The 21,405-nt window shown below is 36.6% G+C and overlaps 1 protein-coding gene across 1 annotated transcript in view; it reads right to left on the reverse strand.

Moving 5' to 3' along the window:
- Window positions 1-21,405, reverse strand: part of LOC145270909 (EF-hand calcium-binding domain-containing protein 5-like) — a 205,353-nt gene that overhangs the window by 12,298 nt on the left and 171,650 nt on the right. The window contains exons 20-22 of the mRNA XM_080126458.1: window positions 15,993-16,086; window positions 5,267-5,401; window positions 4,863-5,116 (exon numbers count right to left, since the gene is read on the reverse strand). Of these exons, the coding sequence (XP_079982584.1) occupies window positions 4,863-5,116; window positions 5,267-5,401; window positions 15,993-16,086 (483 nt within the window). The remainder of the gene's footprint in view (window positions 1-4,862; window positions 5,117-5,266; window positions 5,402-15,992; window positions 16,087-21,405) is intronic.

Genomic DNA, 21,405 nt, shown 5'->3' on the forward strand with positions numbered 1-21,405 from the left:
GACGACAATGTTTTTGTTTACTAAAGTGGAGGTTTGTGGGGAGACGCATTTTTGGCTGAAACGTGACATTCCTTGCACTGCAATGGAAGATCGGAACGTCATGAAAAGCTAGCATGAGGTTGGCGACGCACGTGTATAAACAAATTCAGTAGTCGGTCAGCTGAAGAGAAATGGGTTACAGTGTCTCTGGGTCAGATGCAGCAATGCATTTGTCAACGAAAACTGAAAACGTGACCGGGAAATGCGTGATCCATTATTGATAACAGAGTTGATCGACCAGTGGCATGGAAAATTACCGAGCAGAAACTCATGCCAATATAAGGAGGTGATTTTTGGAGTCCAGCAGAGAGAAGGAGAGAAAGAAGAGAAGAAGGAGAAAGAAAGGAGCAGAGACGTGCGTTGTCGAGAGCATAACGTCTTTCCCCTCCTCTCCATCACTGAATGATAGAGAAGTAAGCCGCACTGTTAAAACTGTGAACTGTTAAAAATCTTTATGTACAGAACGAGAAAAATATTTCTAACACAAAATATATTTTTATACAACAAGCCAGCGTGTCTTACGTCTTAATTGGAGTGCTGAGTAACGTCTGATTTTTGTGTGCATGTTAATTTTCTTTCAGCCGGCAACGTTGTTATGACAAGCGGTTGACAGCTGACGGCAAGTAAGAGAAAAAAATGCACGGTCAAGGGGGAAATAACTCTGCTGTCTTGGCCGTTATCATGACAACCAAAGTCCTAAACAAACTAGACGATCAATAAAAGTCGGCTTCTAGGTTTTGTTGCAGCGGGGAACTTACTAACTACGACCGTTCCCAACCTGAGGTCCTTGCACAATGTAACACGTCACGGACCGCATTTAATTCTTCGCCGCCATCTTGGTTACTGATCTGAACTACGCCGCCATCTTAGTTACTGATCTGAACTATGCTGCCATCTTGGTTACTGATCTGAACTATGCCGCCATCTTTGTTCAACATAATGTCTCAAAACTTAACAGGTTATGGGCCCAGTCATCGTCTTTTCTTTGACGGATCGGAATCTAAATTCGAATTGTGGCAGGTAAAATTTCTGGGATATCTAAGGATTCGAAAACTACACAAAGTCATACAATCTACAACAGAGAATCCAAATGACCCCAAATTTCTCAAAAAAAACGCAACTGTTTTTGCAGAACTGATTCAATGTTTAGATGATAGAAGTCTGTCTCTGATTATAAGAGACGCATTGGACGATGGGAGGAAAGCATTAAACATATTACGAGAACATTATTTATCAAAAGGGAAACCGAAAATAATATCCCTATATACAGAATTAACCTCTTTGAAACGTAACGAGGATGAAACGATCACCAACTACGTCATAAGGGCAGAAACAACCACCAATGTCTTAAAACTCTCAGGTGAAATAATAAGTGATAGCTTGTTGATATCAATTGATCTATTTCTGATATATGCTGCTGCCATTAACGCGTATGTCCATAAACTATGCGCTAATTTCGATTCGATAAGTAGGCATCTTGTCATCTCAAAAAGGGTTCGCCATGCCCTTTCAGCTGTGCCATTTTGGAAGGGGGAATATGGCGCCGATTTCTCGTGTTTAATACGGTGGTTAATTAATAGAAGTTCAAAGTCTTTACTAGTAAATTCAGTCCCATTGTCTCAGCGAATACATTTTACTGAACCGTACGGGGCAACATCAGCTAAATATTTCTTAGTAGCGAGGATAGTGTCGGATTTGTTTTTTAGAAAATAAACCATAATTAAACCGGAAAAATCATCAATAAAGTTCAAAACGTACCTTAGATTGTTTCTCCCCATCAGGCTGATCGGACCTGCTAAGTCACAATGCACAAGTGAGAGAATTTTCGTAGCTTTTTTGTCTGGTGTTCGGCTTATATCTTTTGTCATCCCTCTGCCTTTTCTACAAGTATTTTAGTGGTGAATGCAATCACTTGTGCCCCCACGACATGAGCACCCTCGACAAACCCGACAGGCTGCTAAATCCCACCACCACACTGTAGAGATCCCTAGATGTAAAAGATCTTTTTACTCCAATAGTTTCTTCCCCAGAACCGCTAGACTCTGGAATTCCGTTCCAGGTCCCTGCTTCCCCAACAGTACTGACGTGCAGAAGTTCAAGTGCAACGTGAACCGACATCTTGCTGCCCAAATCTCTACATAGTACCCCAGTAGTTGTTGCCCCTGATAGTAGCCCCCTACACCAAAGTGGCAATTTGCCTTGTTTGGGGTGAAAATGTAATTAAAAAAAAAAAAAAAAACTTTAAGAGATGTTAAAAATGAATTAAATAAAAAATTTAAAATGGCCGACCTTGGACGACTGTCATGGTTCCTCGGTATAAAATTTACCTGTGAAAATGAAACTATAACTATGAACCAATCACGATACTTTGAAAAAATTCTGCTCAAGTTCGGAATGCAAGATTGTAAGTCGCATTCAACTCCTGTCGAAATGGACATAAATAAAAATATAGGGACTGAAACAAAATTCATAGATAACCGAATATACAGGGAAATGGTAGGAAGCTTCATCTACTTGATGACCGCAACAAGGCCTGACATATGTTACACTGTAACAAAGCTATCTCAAAACATATCGAAACCGACAATTAAAGACCTTAATCGTGCAAAACAAATCCTTCGTTACCTAAAAGGAACCAAGGAGCAATCTTTAAGATTTAAAAAATCCACATATCCTCTAAATTTAGATGGCTTCTCAGATTCAGATTGGGCCAACTCTGAGGATAGAAAGAGTATAGCGGGATATTGTTTTAGACTGTCAAAGACTGGACCTATGATCTCTTGGAAAACTAAAAAACTAAACTTGTGAAGCAGAATATGTGGCTCTTACTCATTCCGCGCAGGAGGCAATTTTTCTGAACACCCTTCTAAAATCTATTTTAAAACCAGATCTAAGTAAAAAACCTATAGTAATTCATTGTGATAATCAGAGCAGTATCTTATTAGCAAATAATTCTATGATTCATCAAAGGTCGAAGCATATTGATATCAGATATCATTTTATAAGGGATGAAATAAGAAAAAATCTATTACTCTTACTTATGTGACATCTGAGAATGATATAGCCGACATTTTCACTAAACCTATAAAAAGAATAAAATTAAGACATTTTATAACCGAACTTTTTGGAATCTAATTATGAATAAATCTCTTTTCAGAAACACAGAAGGAGAAGCATGAACAGTTAAAATCACACCAAAAAAAAGAAGAAAAAAAAATTGTAAATTGTCCCGGGCACGACGTTAAACTGCGACCATTTCTACCTTACAAACCAAATTACCCAATTAATATCTAACATAATGTTTCCAGTTTTTTTTTTTTTTTGTTACAAAAAAAAGCCACTTTTGTGAATTTTTGTGCATATGTTATATGTATTTGAAAAGTATTCTATTTGTATGTTTATATACATTTAAAAAGTGTTTATTTTTGTATGTATAAAAAATAAAATGGCTTCTTTTTGCACACATTATACCAATATATTAATTCTTTTTGACCGATGAGAATAAAGATAAATTCCCATAAAACCAGAAGAAAAAGAAAAAAAAATTATTTTATTTTTCTTTGTTCATTTATTTTATATCAAAAAAGGGGGGATGTAAAATGTTTTTTGACTTGTGATGGGGGGTATATATTTAAATGCTGCCCACATCAGCATTATGTGGCACAAGGCCGGAAAGTGGGAACCCCGCAAGCTCCCCTAAAGAAGGGGCACTCCTTCAATTTTAAAAATTGCCTGAGTAACCCCGTTGGCATTCCCCGGTCGGGGCGCCTTAGGCAGCAAGCAATAAACTTGCCCCACCGGAAAGCTCGGTGGCAAGGCCTGGAGGGTGGACCTCCTAGGTATTACCCAGGCGGCATACCTCAGTCTAACAGGTGCTAGGCCGGTTCCCGGCCCCTCACCTGTTGGGCTGAGTGTCAAGTGACGAATCCTTGACGTGTACTACCCTGTCTCCCTGCAGCCGAAGCCGCTAGGAGACCTTCCCCATCAGACAAGAAATGGGGGTATGAGACGAATGGATTTGCCAATCATTTTTATAACCAACGGCTGTGCTAAACAACCAATCAAAACGTCGCAAAATTATTAGAAAAGTCGTCGAATTTTGGATTCAATCAGTTTGCCATTTGCTACGTCACGGACCACATTTAATTCTTTGCCGCCATCTTGGTTACTGACCTGAACTATGCCGCCATCTTGGTTACTGATCTGAACTACGCCACCATCTTGGTTACTGATCTGAACTAAGCCGCCATCTTTGTTCAACACAAATGTCTCAAAACTTAATAATATACAAATACAATAATAATAATACCAGCTGTCCCCAACCCAGCACTGCCCAACATTATTTACAAAATTTCATATACAAATACAATAATAATAATAATACTAGCTGTCCCCAACCCGGCACTGCCCAACATTATTTACAAAATTTCATATACAAATACAATAATAATAATACTAGCTGTCCCCAACCTGGCACTGCCCAACATTATTTACAAAATTTCAAATACAAATACAATAATAATAATAATAATAATAATAATAATAATAGCTGCCACCAACCCGGCACTGCCCAACATTATTTAGAACATTATTATTCATTAGACTTTTTACTCATTAAAAACGGCCAATAGTTATAGCCCGTTCACTTTGAATGAGTGATTTATAACAAACTTCTTGTTATTAATACCCAACTGTGCATTGAACAGATACGCTAGTACTTAGTTCGCTACACCTTCTCATAGCAAAGGTTCATACCAATTTTTATTTTAAACATAATTTTATTGCATATCAATCTGATCTGAAACATGACGACTGATATTTACCTAAAGAGGCTGTCTTTTCGTTCCAGGCGAGGTGGTTTCTTTAAGGATTGGCTGTTAGTTTTCTGAGTACTGGTAAGGAGTTTCTTTAAAATAACATCTTGACTTTTCGGACACATCTCGACAATATACACACAAATCTCACAAACGTCTATGCAATGGCGATGTATCCAACGACTTGCACTTTCCAAAATCTTGACAACTCTCTTGCGAACTTCGACCTGATGGTACGCAATATTGAACGCATTGGCAACACCCTGAAGTTTTAAAAACAAACAAAAAAAAATACTTCAGGTTGTTTACGCAGTGATATTTTTTTAATTGAATTTAGCCTTTTCTTAAAAATAAAATAAAATATCGCTCATGGAATGTGAGGACTAAAGAACCACCAACAATTTTTTCATTACCTGATAAAAGTTTATTTCATGCGTAAAAAAGATGGCTCTTTCATCAGAGTCGTTTATTGTGTCGATTCCAAGGACTCCAAAGACTCGTTTCTGGGTGTCTTTGAGTGGAATCACTAAAAATGATCCATTATTTTCCTGAAAGAAAAAAATGACAAAAAAATTAAACAAAAGTCAAAATAATAAAGAATACGAATTATTCATTTTGATTTAAAGTTATATCATATGCATACATTGTATATATATATATATATATATATATATATATATATATATATATATATATATATATATATGAAATAAAATGGAGGTGGAAGGACCTGGATACTCAACGTTTCGCCCGATTTATGCGGGCTTCTTCAAGAGGGATGGTCATTGACGAGAGAGTCGTAATCCACTACACTAGTTTACTCTAATTAGTTCTTCTCTCATAAAATGTATATACATGTATATATGACATCTAATTTACATAAGGAAAACACGCTGCTCTCCTCCATCATTATATATAGCCCCAATCCTCCGACTCTCTCGTCAATGACCATCCCTCTTGAAGAAGCCCGCATAAATCGGGCGAAACGTTGAGTATCCAGGTCCTTCCACCTCCATTTTATTTCATATCGTCGGATTTAATCCAGCTCAACAATCATATATATATATATATATATATATATATATATCTTATATAGATATATATTATATACATACATTATCTATATACATATATACATATATATATATATATATATATATATATATATATATAGAGAGAGAGAGAGAGAGAGAGAGAGAATTGATATGTAGTTTGCTTGAAGCATTGTGTGGGATAGGTATGTAGTAGAGAATTAGAAGGCTATCACAATGCAAGGAATGAGATATAGTCGTTGTTGTTGGAAGAAGACGTCTTCCAACAACAACGGCTATATCTCATTCCTTGCATTGTGATAGCCTTCTAATTCTCTACTACATATACATATATATATATACATACATATATATATATACATACATATATATATATATACATATACATACATATATATATACATACATATATATATACATATACATACATATATATATGCATATACATACATATATATATGCATATACATACATATATATACATATGTATATATACATACATATATAGATATATATACATACATATATATATATAACTACTTCATTTACATAAAATTAATATACGAAAGTATAAATTTATGCGTAAACTTTAAGTATTTACTTCAACAGTGCTCAATATGTAGGTAGAGCTAGTTAGTAAGTTATAAAATATATATGGCGTTTAAGCTACACTGAATATTCCACGTTCCATCCACTCTAGGTTTCTTCAGGCTTATGCAAGAATTTTGTGGTTATCTCGTTTTTTATATACGCACCTTTTATTGAGTTTTTAGTTAGCCAATCAGCGTTATAGTATCCACTGCACCCTTCCTAATCAGCCAATGAGAAAGCACTTACAGGACAAAGGCCCATTTGACCTCCAGTTGACCCGTTCCTTTGTGTGTGCTTTTTAGCGTAGATATCTAGTGTCTTGACCTGTTTTAAATCTAGGTGACATTTTTTATATGTTAACTTATATATATATATATATATATATATATATATATATATATATATATGTGTGTGTGTGTGTGTGTGTGTGTGTGTGTGTGTGTGTGTGTGTGATCGTTTATTTATTTATGTATGTTATTTATTTATTTGTTTGTTTATTTTATATTCTTTATGCTAGTTTTAAAACGATTTTGTATCTTTATCCTAGAGTAAATTTTATTCTGTGAACACAGTTGTTCACTATTTCTCTCCTACAGTTTAACAGATGTTGAGGTTCTTTAAAGTATAGGATGGCAAATTTTTCATGAAGGCATTATCTATATGGATCGTTTAGGTCTCTACATGTGTTTGCTTGTCTTATTATTTTCCATTCGACTACCGGCGAACGTCTGCTTTCCTTGAGTTCCCAGTATTTATTTGCTAGCGTTGTTTTCATACAGTATTTTTTTTATTATTTAATGTACTTTTGTGGTCATAATATCGAGTTTGGAAATCTAAGGAAGTTATAACCACATAATATTTCTTGTTATTCGGGTTTTCTTTCGCAAATATTGTGGCCTGGTAAACTATGCTTTTGGTTAGACATCTATTTTGAAGTGGGCAAAGTGTGCGGTATCTACAGTTGCATTTATCTTGTTCGTTATTAGTATTTTTATTTTTATTTCTTATATGGTTGTTGTTGTCCGGAGCTGGTTTATTATTATTATTATTTTTTTTTCTACTAGTTTTATATGTGTCATTTCTGTTAGTTTTATTTTTGTCATGGTGTCCACATTTTTATTGTTTATTTTTTTGTTGTTTTCATTGTTTTTATTTAATATTTTGTTATTATGTGCTTTAATTTTCATCTCTAAATTTTCGCTGCAGCTGTAGGATAACTTTAATGTATTTTTATTGAAAATTTTGTGTAAGGGGTTGGTTGCGGGAAAGTGCTTTTCGATAAGATCTAGAAATTTTTTGCCAAGTTTTGTTTTTAACATTTGATTGTATGGCACCGTATACCAGATTATATTTCTTTTTCTTCTATTTTTAATTTTATTATAGTTATTGGTGTTTTGTTGCTTATATTTGATATCAATATTTTTGTATCCACTATTTTTTAGGGCTGTTTCATTGATGTTGGTTGACCTGCTGAATGCATTTTCATTGCTTGAGTTATTGCTGAGTCTACTAACGATCGAGTTAATAATCGGTTTTATAATTGATGGTGGATGATTGGACTTAGGGTTTACGTATATTGGATTAGCGTTATCTTTTAAATAGGGTTCAAATGTGTTTTTTCTAAATTTAACGTGACGTCCAGGACGTTTGTTATTTTTATGTTAGCTGATACATCTACTTTTAGGCCTAATTTTTTTCCGTTTCCTTGTGTATGGTTGGTTGGTTGGTTGTTTTTGTTTTACGGCATATCAACCCTTTTCAGGTTATTTAATGCCGAATCTAGTTATTTTGAGGAACGATTTTTAATGGAGTATATATTTTTAAAGTCAGATTCTATTTAACCCATAGTTGGGACTCTAACAGGTACTACCACTCCGGGTCAGAGTGGACCTGGGAGCAATGGCAATTAAAGAGTGGCTCCACACTCCCCAAAGCCCGCAAGGTGGGGCCTCACCATCGGATATAGTTTTAGGTCATATCCAGGACCGCTTGTGTATGATTTTCTTAAAGTTATATATATATATATATATATATATATATATATATATATATATATATATATATATATATATATATATATATAAACATATATACAGTGGGGAAAATAAGTGTTGGACACATCCCATTATTCTTTATTTAACACATTTTTTATGCAGCGAATGACACAAAAATTTAACAAAATATAGTTACTAATTTAACAATAACAAATAACTTTAGAAATTGGAACCTTTTAATGCATAACAAAAAATTATATAATAAAAACGAGAAAAAGTATTGGACACATTGTTTTAAATTATATTTTATTATTATTTTATAAATAATGCTGGAAATTGTTATTTGCATTTTAATTTGCCAACACTATTATACATTTTAGAAGTTTCTCGATTGTTGTAGACCATACACTACGTCGTTGGAAAGTATTGAAACACGTTAGTCATCAGTAAGCCATCACACGTGAAGGTTCTCAGGATGAATAAACGTAAAGAACTCTCTCAAGTCGTCCATGATAAGATTATTGCCGAGCACAAGAATGGAATTGGTTATCGGCGTATATCTGCTCAATTCAAAATCACTGTAAGCACCATAGGAAACCTTATTAGGAAATGGAAGGTGCATGACTCAACCGTGAACCATCCATGCACCGGAGATCCTCGCAAGCTGTCGGATCGAGCAGTGAGAAAGATTGTACGAAAAGTTCAGCAGCAACCGAGAACCGCACGAGGCGAACTTCAGAAAGATTTGGAAGAAGCAGGGATAGTAGTAACGAAATCAACGATTAGTAATGTACTCCGACGTAATGGTCTTAAGTCGCGTACACCTCGAAAGACACCATTACTAAAAAAATGTCATGTTAATGCTCATCTGGAGTTTGCAAGAGACCACTTATTAAAAACAGATGATTACTGGAAGAATGTGATCTGGTCCGATGAGACGAAAGTGGAACTTTTCGGCATTAACTCTGTACGTCAAGTATGGAGAAGAGATGGCACAGCACACAATCCCAAGAACACCCTCCCCACTGTAAAGTTTGATGGTTGAAATGTCATGCTCTGGGTATGCTTCTCTTCAAATGGTACTGGGCCACTTCATATTATAGATGGAAAGATGAATGCAGCCAAATATCGGGAAATTCCAATGCGTTAGGTATGTGACAGGGATGGATCTTTCAACAAGATAATGATCCCAAATAACCTCCGATTAGTTCGTACAGAACAAAATAGATGTTCTTAGGTGGCCCAGTCAGTCCCCAGACTTAAATCCTATAGAAAATCTATGGAGAGAGTTCAAAATCATGGTCCACCAGCGAGATCCATGTAATATTCAGGATTTGAAGAAAGTATGTGTTGAAGAGTGGGGGCCAAAATCTTGCCTGAACGTTGTCAAAAATTAGTTTCATTGTATAGAAAACGTCTCAAAGCTGTAATAGCCAATAAGATATAAAATACTTTTTTCCGGCTATTCTCGTTTTTATTATATAATAGTTATTTGTTATTGTTAAATTAGTAACTATTTCTTGTTAAATTTTCGTGTCATTCACTGCATAAAAAATGTGTTAAATAAAGAATAATGGAATGTGTCCAACACTTATTTTCCCCACTGTATATAAAAAAAATTACCTAGATTTAAAACAGGTCACGACACTAGATATCTACGCTAAAAAGCACACACAAAGGAACGGGTCAACTGGAGGTCAAATGGACCTTTGTCCTGTAAGTGCCTGCTCATTGGCTGATTAAGAAGCGCGTGGTAGATACTAGAAAGCTGATTGGCTAACAAAAAACTCAATAGTAGGTGCGTATATAAAAACACAAGATAACCACAATAAATCTTGCATAAGCCTGAAGAATCCTAGAGTGGATGGAACGCAGAATATTCAGTGTAGCTTAAACGCCATATGTACATATATATATATATATATATATATATATATATATATACATATATATACTAGCATTTCAACCTGGCGTTGCCCGGGTGTTTGGATGTGTATGTTGAGCAAAAAAAATAGTGTAAGTAGGAAGGCAGGCTCGAACCCGTAGCGCAAAGAACAGGGAAAAAAACCTAATGTCTTTGCCGTTACAACCACTGCCAAACCGGAAGTGATGCAGGTTTAAATTAAGGCTAGACAATCGAAAGGAGAGCATGACTTTCGAAAATATCAGCTAAAAAAAGCGATCCCCCGCCCCTGTAGAAAAGTGCCAAGTTGAAGGTGAATATATTAATGATTTTAGTCAATTTTTCGATATTTGTCGTCTGAAAGGTCAAACTTGAAAACGATACTGATCTTGAAAAAATCCGTCGTCTCTGTCGAAAGTTTTAAGCAGACATGCAAACATACATACATGCATTTATATATTGGTAACTAAAAATTTTTTGACCAAAACTTATTAAAAAGCTTGCCCTATCTCTGATTACCTTTTATGTAAAATTTCAAATGTTTAGACCAGAAATTGTCTGAGTGATTTGGTAGAGACCGCAGAGATTAAATTTTTTTAAAACTTTGACCCCTATTATGACCCCTTAACATTTATTGTTTTGGGCTCAAATCAAGTTATTAAGTTAGATCCATGTCCAAGGAATCTATATCTAAATTTTCAAGTGTTTAGACCCAAAATTGTCGGAGGAGTTTGGTAGAGTTCTCAAAGGTCAAATTGTTGAACTTTGACCCCTTAACAGCCAAGTTTCTGGCCGAAAATAGATTACAAAGATTTTCCCAAATCTGAGTACCCTGTATATCAAATTTCGAGTCTGTAGATTGAAAATTGAAAGAGTTATTGTGTAGGGAAATGTACACACACAGACAGACACACAGATACACAGACACGTTCACTTTTATATATATATATATATATATATATATATATATATATATATATATATACATATATATATATATAATATAAAGCTGAATGTCTGTGTGTGTGTGTGTGTGTGTGTGTGTGTATGTGTGTGTGTGTGTGTTTGTGTGGTCACGAATAGGCTCCCATATGGTTGACTATTTTAAAAAACTGATTACATATAATGATAGAAGACGTATCATAACACAGGAATTGGTATGTTTGATCTGGAAGAACGGTGGTTAATTAAAATTTTGGGGTCTACGTTCGCACCTGGTCCTCAAAGTATGGAAATAAAAAATTTCAAAATTAAAAAAAAAAGGTTTGCAAGTGTTTTTGATATAGATGTACATAATAATACTTTGATAAGTATGTTTCAACTTAAATAGGGATGGCATAACAAAATTGTGGGGTCTGCGTTCGCGCCTGGTTTCCATAGAATGGAAATAGGTACAAACTTTAATAAATACTTTTCATATCTATTTGCGTACATATACTTTGATAATTATGTTTCAGTTTCAAGAAATATGGTATAATAAAATTATGGGGTGTTCGTTCGCGCCTGACCTCCATAGAATGGAAATGTGTCACAAAGTTTAACAAGGTTTTTTAATATAGATCCACAGAATATTGTGATAAGTGTTTCAGTGTGAACAGGCATGGTATAATAAATTATGGTGTTTATCTATTTTATTTTTACTTTCATCATATTTTGCTTTGGTTTTGATACCACCAAATTCGAAGCTATCTCTGTACAACCCTTCCTTTTCATAACCTATCATACTTTTATAAATCAGAGTCCATTTTCTGTAGGCTGTTTTTGAACCCAGTCAATGACGGGTACTTTTGCTAGTATATATATAATCATATGCATACATTTTATATCTATATATGCTTATATGCAATTTAAATACTTAGGAAATACAGGGTATCTCAAAAGAAGCTGATGGTTAAAAAACATTCATAACTTTCTTAATTTTTTATATTTTTCTTCTATTTTTTTAGATCATCTAGAGTAACCCTAAAGTCGTATTTTCCATTGAATGAGTCAATATCAGAAACTCAAAGAGAATTTCAACGAAACTTAAACACAAGAAATTCCCCTACTCCCAATGCAATAAAAGCTATGGTGGCTCGATTTCATGAGCAAGGGTCTGTATGTGACCTCTCTAAATCTGGTAGACCACATACGACAAGAAGCGATGAGAATCGTCAGAGATTAACAGAGAGTGCGTCCGAGGATCCATCCACATCAGTAAGAAAGAGACCAAGTCAAATTGGAGTCTCTCTCGATCATCTCTTCACAGAATGCTTCATGAAGAGGGAAAATTACCATATAAAATTCAATTGGTGCAAGAGCTTCAGCCAAACGATCCGGAAAAAAGGCTGGAATACGTACGCCATGCAATTCCAAGATTTGGCCAATGAAGATCCAAACTTTCTCAAAAACCTCATTATGTCTGATGAGGTACATTTTCACGTGAATGGGTTCATAAATAAGCAAAATTGCAGGATTATGGATCAGAAAATCCCCACGCAACAATTACCCTCTCAAAAATGTACAGTATGATGAGGAGTAACGGCGCATGAAGTAATCGGAATTGGTGGACATTTGAGTAACATCATTTTTCATAACTAAAATTAGATCTTGTGAAAAACATACCCCAGATTAAGTTGTGTAAATAAAATCAGAATAAGTAACTATGATATCTTACTATATTTCAAAAAATCACGGAGAGGCTCATCTATCTACATATGAAAATTGGTAAGCATAAATTTAATATTGAGGAAGTTAATCAAATTTAAGATCCGTCAGCTTCTTTTGGGACACCCTGTATAAAAAATAACAAAGTTCTCTTATAGCTCAATTGTGCGATACTAGAGCTATGAATATTTTTCTTAAAGACACCAGGTTAAAAGGAACAGACGCTCAAGTAGTTATTTTCAAAATGTTGGTCTTTTATGGTTAACACCTTGCATACAATTATTATAGTCCAGGTGTTATATATAACAGTTTACTGATTAAAATTTCACACAACTAAGCTTCATCAGCGCATAGAAAACAACAATTTGTCAAGCGATGCAAATCAGGAATTATTTTTATATATGCCAATAAATATTTTGGAAAATTGAAAGCAAGTCACACAAGGTCACAAAAAAATCTAGAAACAGTTGTGAAAACTGGAAAGTGAGTTTCCCTAATATAAGAAAATGTCTGAACCGTGAGCAAAGGAAGAAGAAGAAAAAGAAGAAGAAGAAGAAGAAAAAGAAGAAGAAGAAGAAGAAGAAAAGATAACTTTCATATTATTAATATTTAAGGTCAAAACAGATTGTGCAACAACAAAATGTAAAAATTGGCTAGTCAAAAACAAATATCGATCTGTAAGCTTAAATGATATTCAAATCCAACTTTTAAAGTCTAACAAGATAACATTACATGAGTTAATGTTCGAGAAGAAGAAGAAGAAGAAGAAGAAAAAGAAGAAGAAGAAGAAGAAGAAGAAGAAGAAGAAAAGAAAAGATAACTTTCATATTATTTGCAACAACAAAATGTAAAAATTGGCTAGTCAAAAACAAATATCGATCTGTAAGCTTAAATGATATTCAGATCCAACTTTTAAAGTCTCACAAGATAACATTACATGAGTTAATCTTCGAGAAGAAGAAGAAGAAGAAGAAGAAGAAGAAAAGAAAAGATAACTTTCATATTATTTGCAACAACAAAATGTAAAAATTGGCTAGTCAAAAACAAATATCGATCTGTAAACTTAAATGCTATTCAGATCCAACTTTTAAAGTATCACAAGATAACATTACATAAGTTAATGTTCGAGAAGAAGAAGAAGAAGAAGAAGAAGAAGAAGAAGAAAAGAAAAGATAACTTTCATATTACTTGCAACAACAAAATGTAAAAATTGGCTAGTCAAAAACAAATATCGATCTGTTAGCTTAAATGCTATTCAGATCCAACTTTTAAAGTATCACAAGATAACATTACATAAGTTAATGTTCGAGAAGAAGAAGAAGAAGAAGAAGAAGAAGAAGAAGAAAAGAAAAGATAACTTTCATATTACTTGCAACAACAAAATGTAAAAATTGGCTAGTCAAAAACAAATATCGATCTGTAAGCTTAAATGCTATTCAGATCCAACTTTTAAAATCTCACAAGATAACATTACATAAGTTAATGTTCGAGAAGAAAAAGAAAAAGAAGAAGAAGAAGAAGAAGAAAAGAAAAGATAACTTTCATATTATTTGCAACAACAAAATGTAAAAATTGGCTAGTCAAAAACAAACATCGATCTGTAAACTTAAATGCTATTCAGATCCAACTTTTAAAATCTCACAAGATAACATTACATAAGTTAATGTTCGAGAAGAAAAAGAAGAAGAAAAGATAACTTTCATATTACTTGCAACAACAAAATGTAAAAATTGGCTAGTCAAAAACAAATATCGACCTGTAAGCTTAAATGATATTCAGATCCAACTTTTAAAGTCTCACAAGATAACATTACATGAGTTAATCTTCGAGAAGAAGAAGAAGAAGAAGAAGAAGAAGAAAAGAAAAGATAACTTTCATATTATTTGCAACAACAAAATGTAAAAATTGGCTAGTCAAAAACAAACATCGATCTGTTAGCTTAAATGCTATTCAGATCCAACTTTTAAAGTATCACAAGATAACATTACATAAGTTAATGTTCGAGAAGAAGAAGAAGAAGAAGAAGAAGAAGAAAAGAAAAGATAACTTTCATATTACTTGCAACAACAAAATGTAAAAATTGGCTAGTCAAAAACAAATATCGATCTGTAAACTTAAATGCTATTCAGATCCAACTTTTAAAATCTCACAAGATAACATTACATAAGTTAATGTTCGAGAAGAAAAAGAAGAAGAAAAGATAACTTTCATATTACTTGCAACAACAAAATGTAAAAATTGGCTAGTCAAAAACAAATATCGATCTGTAAGCTTAAATGATATTCAGATCCAACTTTTAAAGTCTCACAAGATAACATTACATAAGTTAATGTTCGAGAAGAAGAAGAAGAAGAAGAAGAAGAAGAAGAAAAGAAAAGATAACTTTCATATTATTTGCAACAACAAAATGTAAAAATTGGCTAGTCAAAAACAAATATCGATCTGTTAGCTTAAATGCTATTCAGATCCAACTTTTAAAGTATCACAAGATAACATTACATAAGTTAATGTTCGAGAAGAAGAAGAAGAAGAAGAAGAAGAAGAAGAAAAGAAAAGATAACTTTCATATTACTTGCAACAACAAAATGTAAAAATTGGCTAGTCAAAAACAAATATCGATCTGTAAGCTTAAATGCTATTCAGATCCAACTTTTAAAATCTCACAAGATAACATTACATAAGTTAATGTTCGAGAAGAAAAAGAAAAAGAAGAAGAAGAAGAAGAAAAGAAAAGATAACTTTCATATTATTTGCAACAACAAAATGTAAAAATTGGCTAGTCAAAAACAAATATCGATCTGTAAACTTAAATGCTATTCAGATCCAACTTTTAAAATCTCACAAGATAACATTACATTTTTGATATAAGGAAAGTTAATGTTCGAGCATTTTCACATGCAAAATTCTTAAATGTTGCTCAATATGAACATTGTGAAGGCAGACTCAGACTGACCGTTTTCCATCTTGCTTGGTTCCAAAAGTGAATATTTCCATGGTTTTTCACGTTCGGAACATGAACTGGAATCCCCTTATCTACACAAAAGAAACTGGAATAAAAATAAAAATTATTACAGCAACAACAATTATATACAGACAGGAGAGGGGAATGTTCCAGAAATAGATCAAAGGAGGTCCGAGAAAATAGGCAGGGGGGAGAGGGTATAGAAAGGGGCCCAATTGTTGAATGGATAGATTCCAATATAGATTGGGCAGAATTAATAGCCTTAATGTTGTACATGTTTTAATTTGAAGTTGTGCATTTTTTAATTTGAAGTTGTACTTTTTTTAATTTGAAATTGTACATTTTTAATTTCAAATTGCAATTTTGTAATTTGCAGTTGTACATTTTTTTTCATTTCAACTTTTATATATTTCAATTCCATTTATAACACATTTTTTTAATTCCAATATAACACATTTTTTAATTTGAAGTTGTACATTTTTTAATTTGAAGTTGCACATTTTTTAATTTAAAGTTGTACTTTTTTATTTGAAACTAGCATTTCAGATGGCGTTGCCCGGGTGTTTGGAGGTGTATGTTGGAGCAAAAAAAAAAAAGATCAATTTTTTTTAACTTTGACCCCTATTATGACCCCTTAACATTTATTGTTTTGGGTTCAAATCAAGTTAAGTTAGATCCATGTCCAAGGAATCTATATCTAAAATTTCAAGTGTTTGACCCCAAAATTGGCGGAGGAGTTTGGTAGAGTTCTCAAAGGTCAAATCGTTGAACTTTGATCCCTTAACAGCCAAGTTTCTGGCCGAAAACGGATTACAAAGATTTTCCCAAATCTGAGTACCCTGTATATCAAATTTCGAGTCTGTAGATTGAAAATTGACAAAGTTATTGCATAGGAAAATGTACACGTTCACTTTTATAGATATATAGATAGATTAAACAAAAATATATACGTATACATAAATATATATGGAAACAATTTTGTGTTTACTGTAAGCTTTTTTGCAAATATTATGCAAGTATAAATCATGTAGAATATCTGCATGAATATAATTACACATAATAGTTAACTAAAGATGATCATCCCATAAGAAAACCAAAAAAAAACTAATAGGGAATTAATTAAAATGAATGTTTAAAAGAATATGCAAATTAGCTAGATCTTTTGCTAGTGAATGCAATTCCACAATCCATATATAAGGAAATTGTATTTTCTTTTTAAATAAATAGAAAATAGGGTTGCCTATTTCTATTGTTCTTGGCCTTCGGGCCGGGATCAAAGTGTATGGTCTACGTTACGATCCTGGCCGTGGCGAGAATGGTGCTTTGAACGTCGCATTTGCAAGGTTGCCGGGGAGTGTTGTCTTTTTCTGATCAAGATCTGATCGCTTTCTTTAAACACCAACTACGGGTGAAGATCAGATGTGATAGAAGAAGGCTGCATCGCGCGGCATTTGACAGAAGATGGATACATGTGGCAAGTCTGTGTGTACGAAGAGGAGCCAAATTTGAATACGTGTTCCCCGCCTAGGTGTGGAACACGCAGTTCTATAAAGTAAAATTAAACAAGTAGCCTCTCAGCTAGCTGAGTGTGTATTCCATCCCTCCCCGATTAGGAAGCCTCCAAGATCCCCATCCCCTCTTACTTGCAATTTTTGTTTTAACCCCTTCCTTTAAATTTTACCCATCTTGGAGAGAAAGAAATGCAAACTAACCCCCATCCCTTACCCACAAAAATTTCTTTTCTCCATTCACCCCCATCTAGAGGGCATCCCCACCTAGAGACTGACCCGCAGAATCGAGGTTCCTTTTACAAACCTAGTGGAACGGGCAGTCTATCAACTAGACGGGGTTGGGAGGGTCCTACTAATCACCTTTTGTTTTTTCTTCCCCTGCCCTTGACACAAATGAATTATTGTACCATTTTATTGTTATCTTTTTTGATTTTACACGTCAATAAAAAATGTTTAAAAAACTGGGAGTTAAGTAGGACGTCCCCCAGTATGAAAGGGTTAATGCGGTATTATGGTGAAAGAAGATACTAGCTGGGAGAAACTTTTGATTTTGTTTAGTTCTGGAGTGACAAAGATGACAAACGACCCCCACAATCCCCCCTTTTGAGTTGGCCATGTGCCTAAGTTTTTTGTTCATTGTTGATTTTGACTGTATTTTTAACATGAATAAAAGATTTAATATCTCAAAGTGTAGTATCTGTTCTCTGATACATACACAGCGCTAGGCAGTGCTGTTCTGCTGACACACTCTCGTGCCTGGAACACCTGACGAGCTTGTTGGGTAGCATTCTATCCGCACCCCCACTTGGTCGGTCTTTCTCTGCTCTCCCCCCTCACGGGGGGATCCGAGCTGATAATTTACGACCTTCCCGTGAGGGAGGGTCGGAAACACTTTCTCTCGTCCCTGCACTAACTTCCCACTCCATCTCTCAGTTCTATCTCCCCTCTTGCCGCCTTTGGCGCCACTTCTTTTTGGCGCCAAAGTCGGCTCCCCACTTTGGACGCCGACTCCACGTCACTCATTTTGGTGAATTTTAATACAGAGAAGAGAGAGCTTTTTTCATAAATGGACACCCCCAGCCCGGGGACCACCAATACAGATACCCCCAGCCAGGGGGCTACCACAAGAAAAACTAGAAAAAAACAAGAGGGCGACTCCCCACAAAGGGGAGAAAAAACAATGTTAGACGGGGCATCCCGCTCTGACAACAAAAATCAAGAGGCAGTAGCCCCAAAGGACGATAAGGGGGACAGTGCTCCCCAGGAGGGCTACTGCCCCAAAAGGGGAGCAAATCAAGAAAACGAGGGGGCATACAGCCTAGACCTCCCCAAAACAAAAGGGGCAAAAGCTCCCAAGGACAATAAAGAGGACATAAGCTAAACATCCCGGTACTATACCTGTACCAGAGTAGCAACGCCATGTGGGACATCCTCCTACCCACCAAGGAAGATGCGGAGAGACTCTCCCTACAGGAGATTAAGTATGGGAGAATAAAACTAAAGCCCGAATACCAGGGCAGGACAAGGACCCGGGTGCAGGTATTCAATGTACCTATGCAAATATCAGCAGAAATCCTGGGATCCTTCTTCACACAGTTCGGCGAGGTGGAAAAAATAACCCCAGTGCGGTCGAAAACCGGCATGCACTTGAGTAGCTACACTGTAGTCATGAGGCTAAATAAGGAAGGCTTTCAGGCGATACCAGCACAGCTGACATTTAAGGAGGCAACTATGATGGTGGTGGTGGAGGGGCGTCGTCCGCACTGCTGGTTCCGCCAAAAGCAGGGTCACATGGCCAAGAGCTGCCCCCAAAGGTCAACTCCTACTCGAGTGACACTAAAGGCGGTCCCAACCTCTGAGACAGCACCAGTGTCCAAACAGGCTGTCACAACTCCTGCAACCGGAGCACCAACCCCAGCACCGAGGAAACCCAAAACCACGCAGGAGGCCAAGGGGGAGGAATGGATCACGGTAATGAGGTGGAAACGGAAGCCCATAATCCCATCTGCCACTGTCCCACCACCAACCCAACAACCGAGGCAGCAACAACAACAGTAGCCTCCACAACAGCCGCAGCAACAGCCACGGCAGCAGACACAGCAGCAGCAGCCAAACCAGCCGTTGAACCAGCCGTAGCAACAACATCAGCTGCCGCGGCCAATTTCACAACCAATGCCACGAAAACAGCAGTAACAACAGGAGCAGCAGCAACAAAAACGGCTGCAGTAACCAGCAATCCAACAACGTAGGCAGCAACAACAACAGCAGCCTCCACAGCCACGGCAGCAGCAGTCGAACCAGCTGTTGAACCAGCTGCAGCAACAAAATCAGCTGCCGCGGCCAATTCCACAACCAATGCCACGAAAACAGCGGCAACAAAAAAAACAGCAGCAGCCGAAGCAGCAACAGAAAGGAGGCCAAGGGGGAGGAATGGAGCACGGTAATGAGGCGGAAACAGAAGCTCACAATCCCATCTGCCACCGTCCCACCACCAATCTAACAACCGAGGCAGCAACAACAACAGCAACAGCAACAGCTACGGCAGCAGCAGCCGAACCAGCTGTTGAACCAGCCGCAACAACATCAGCTGCCGCGGCAAATTTCACAACCAATGCCACGAAAACAGCGGCAACAACAAAAACAGCAGCAGCCGAAGCAGCAACAGCCAGAACAGGAGCAGCAGCAACAAAAACGGCTGCAGCAACCAGAACAGCAACAGCATCAACCAGAGAAACAGCAATTAGAGGAGCAGCAACAACCAACGGTCCCCACACCAATTGAGACGGGGACCAAGCGAAGAAAACACTGCTCCTCTGAGGATGAATCTGCAAGCGAGAGGGAGAGGAACTCAACCTCACCACTCCCCGGTTCATTCAAAAGAATAAAAAAGAAAAGCAAAAAAAGGAAAGGGGAAGAAAAGGCAGCCCCCACTCCCTGTGAGCATACACCACCTCTAACAACAACACAACCCACTTCCACCCCCAAACCACATACTGCACCAACACTAGACACCGGACCAACACCAACACCAGACACCGCACGGACACCAACACCAGACACTACACAGACACTCATCCCCACACCAATGCAAATTGAGCCACCATCCCAGAAAGAAAAGAATGAACCCAGGAGGGGGAGAGACCTTTCAGATTCTCCCACTTATGCACTCACTCCAACAGGGACCCTCGCCCTCGAAACATGGGAGGAACTTTGTTTTGTAGACCCCCTATCTGTGGCAATGGACTTACCACACCGGCAGAGAAAAAATTTAAAACTGGACTGCGAACAGATAGGGGGAAAAGATGTTAATGTCCCCTCTAATTTCCCGGACGCCCCACGGCTAACAACTTTCGTCAGGCTTCCTGAGGCCTGCAAAACCAACGTGTGGACAATGCTGGAGGCTGCTGAAGGGGCTGGTCCAGGAATTGAACTGATTAGGAAAAATGACCCTTCCCTTGAGGAACTCACAAAACAATGCAAGGGAGGGGTCCCAGTGTTGGTCCATCCGTCACTTTATAGGGCCCTTAAATTGACTTACCCTTTGGATGTCGGCGGCATTGTGAGAGAAGGTCAGGAGATGAAAAACCTGACCACCTTGAGCATTGCACACAACGTCAGTGTCCTTTCCCCGCTGACTTCGGAGCTGAGTGTAACACACCTTAAGGTAGGTACCATGGCTTTGAATTTGGCTAGTCTGAATGCGAGGGGCTTGAGATCATCGGGCCGGGCGGCTCGCCTCCGGCACAACCTCTTGTCCCTGGGAGTGGATGTGGCTGCGATTCAGGAGACGCATTTTGTTTCTTCTGTGGACTGTCAGGTGCTGGCCCGAGACTTTGAGGTTTTCTCAGCATATGGCAGCGTGCGGGGGAAGAGAGTCCCATTGCTAGTTAAAA

The sequence above is a fragment of the Euprymna scolopes genome, chromosome 46, assembly GCF_053919585.1.
Source record: "Euprymna scolopes isolate OS-2025 chromosome 46, ASM5391958v1, whole genome shotgun sequence".
Taxonomy (NCBI): domain Eukaryota; kingdom Metazoa; phylum Mollusca; class Cephalopoda; order Sepiida; family Sepiolidae; genus Euprymna; species Euprymna scolopes.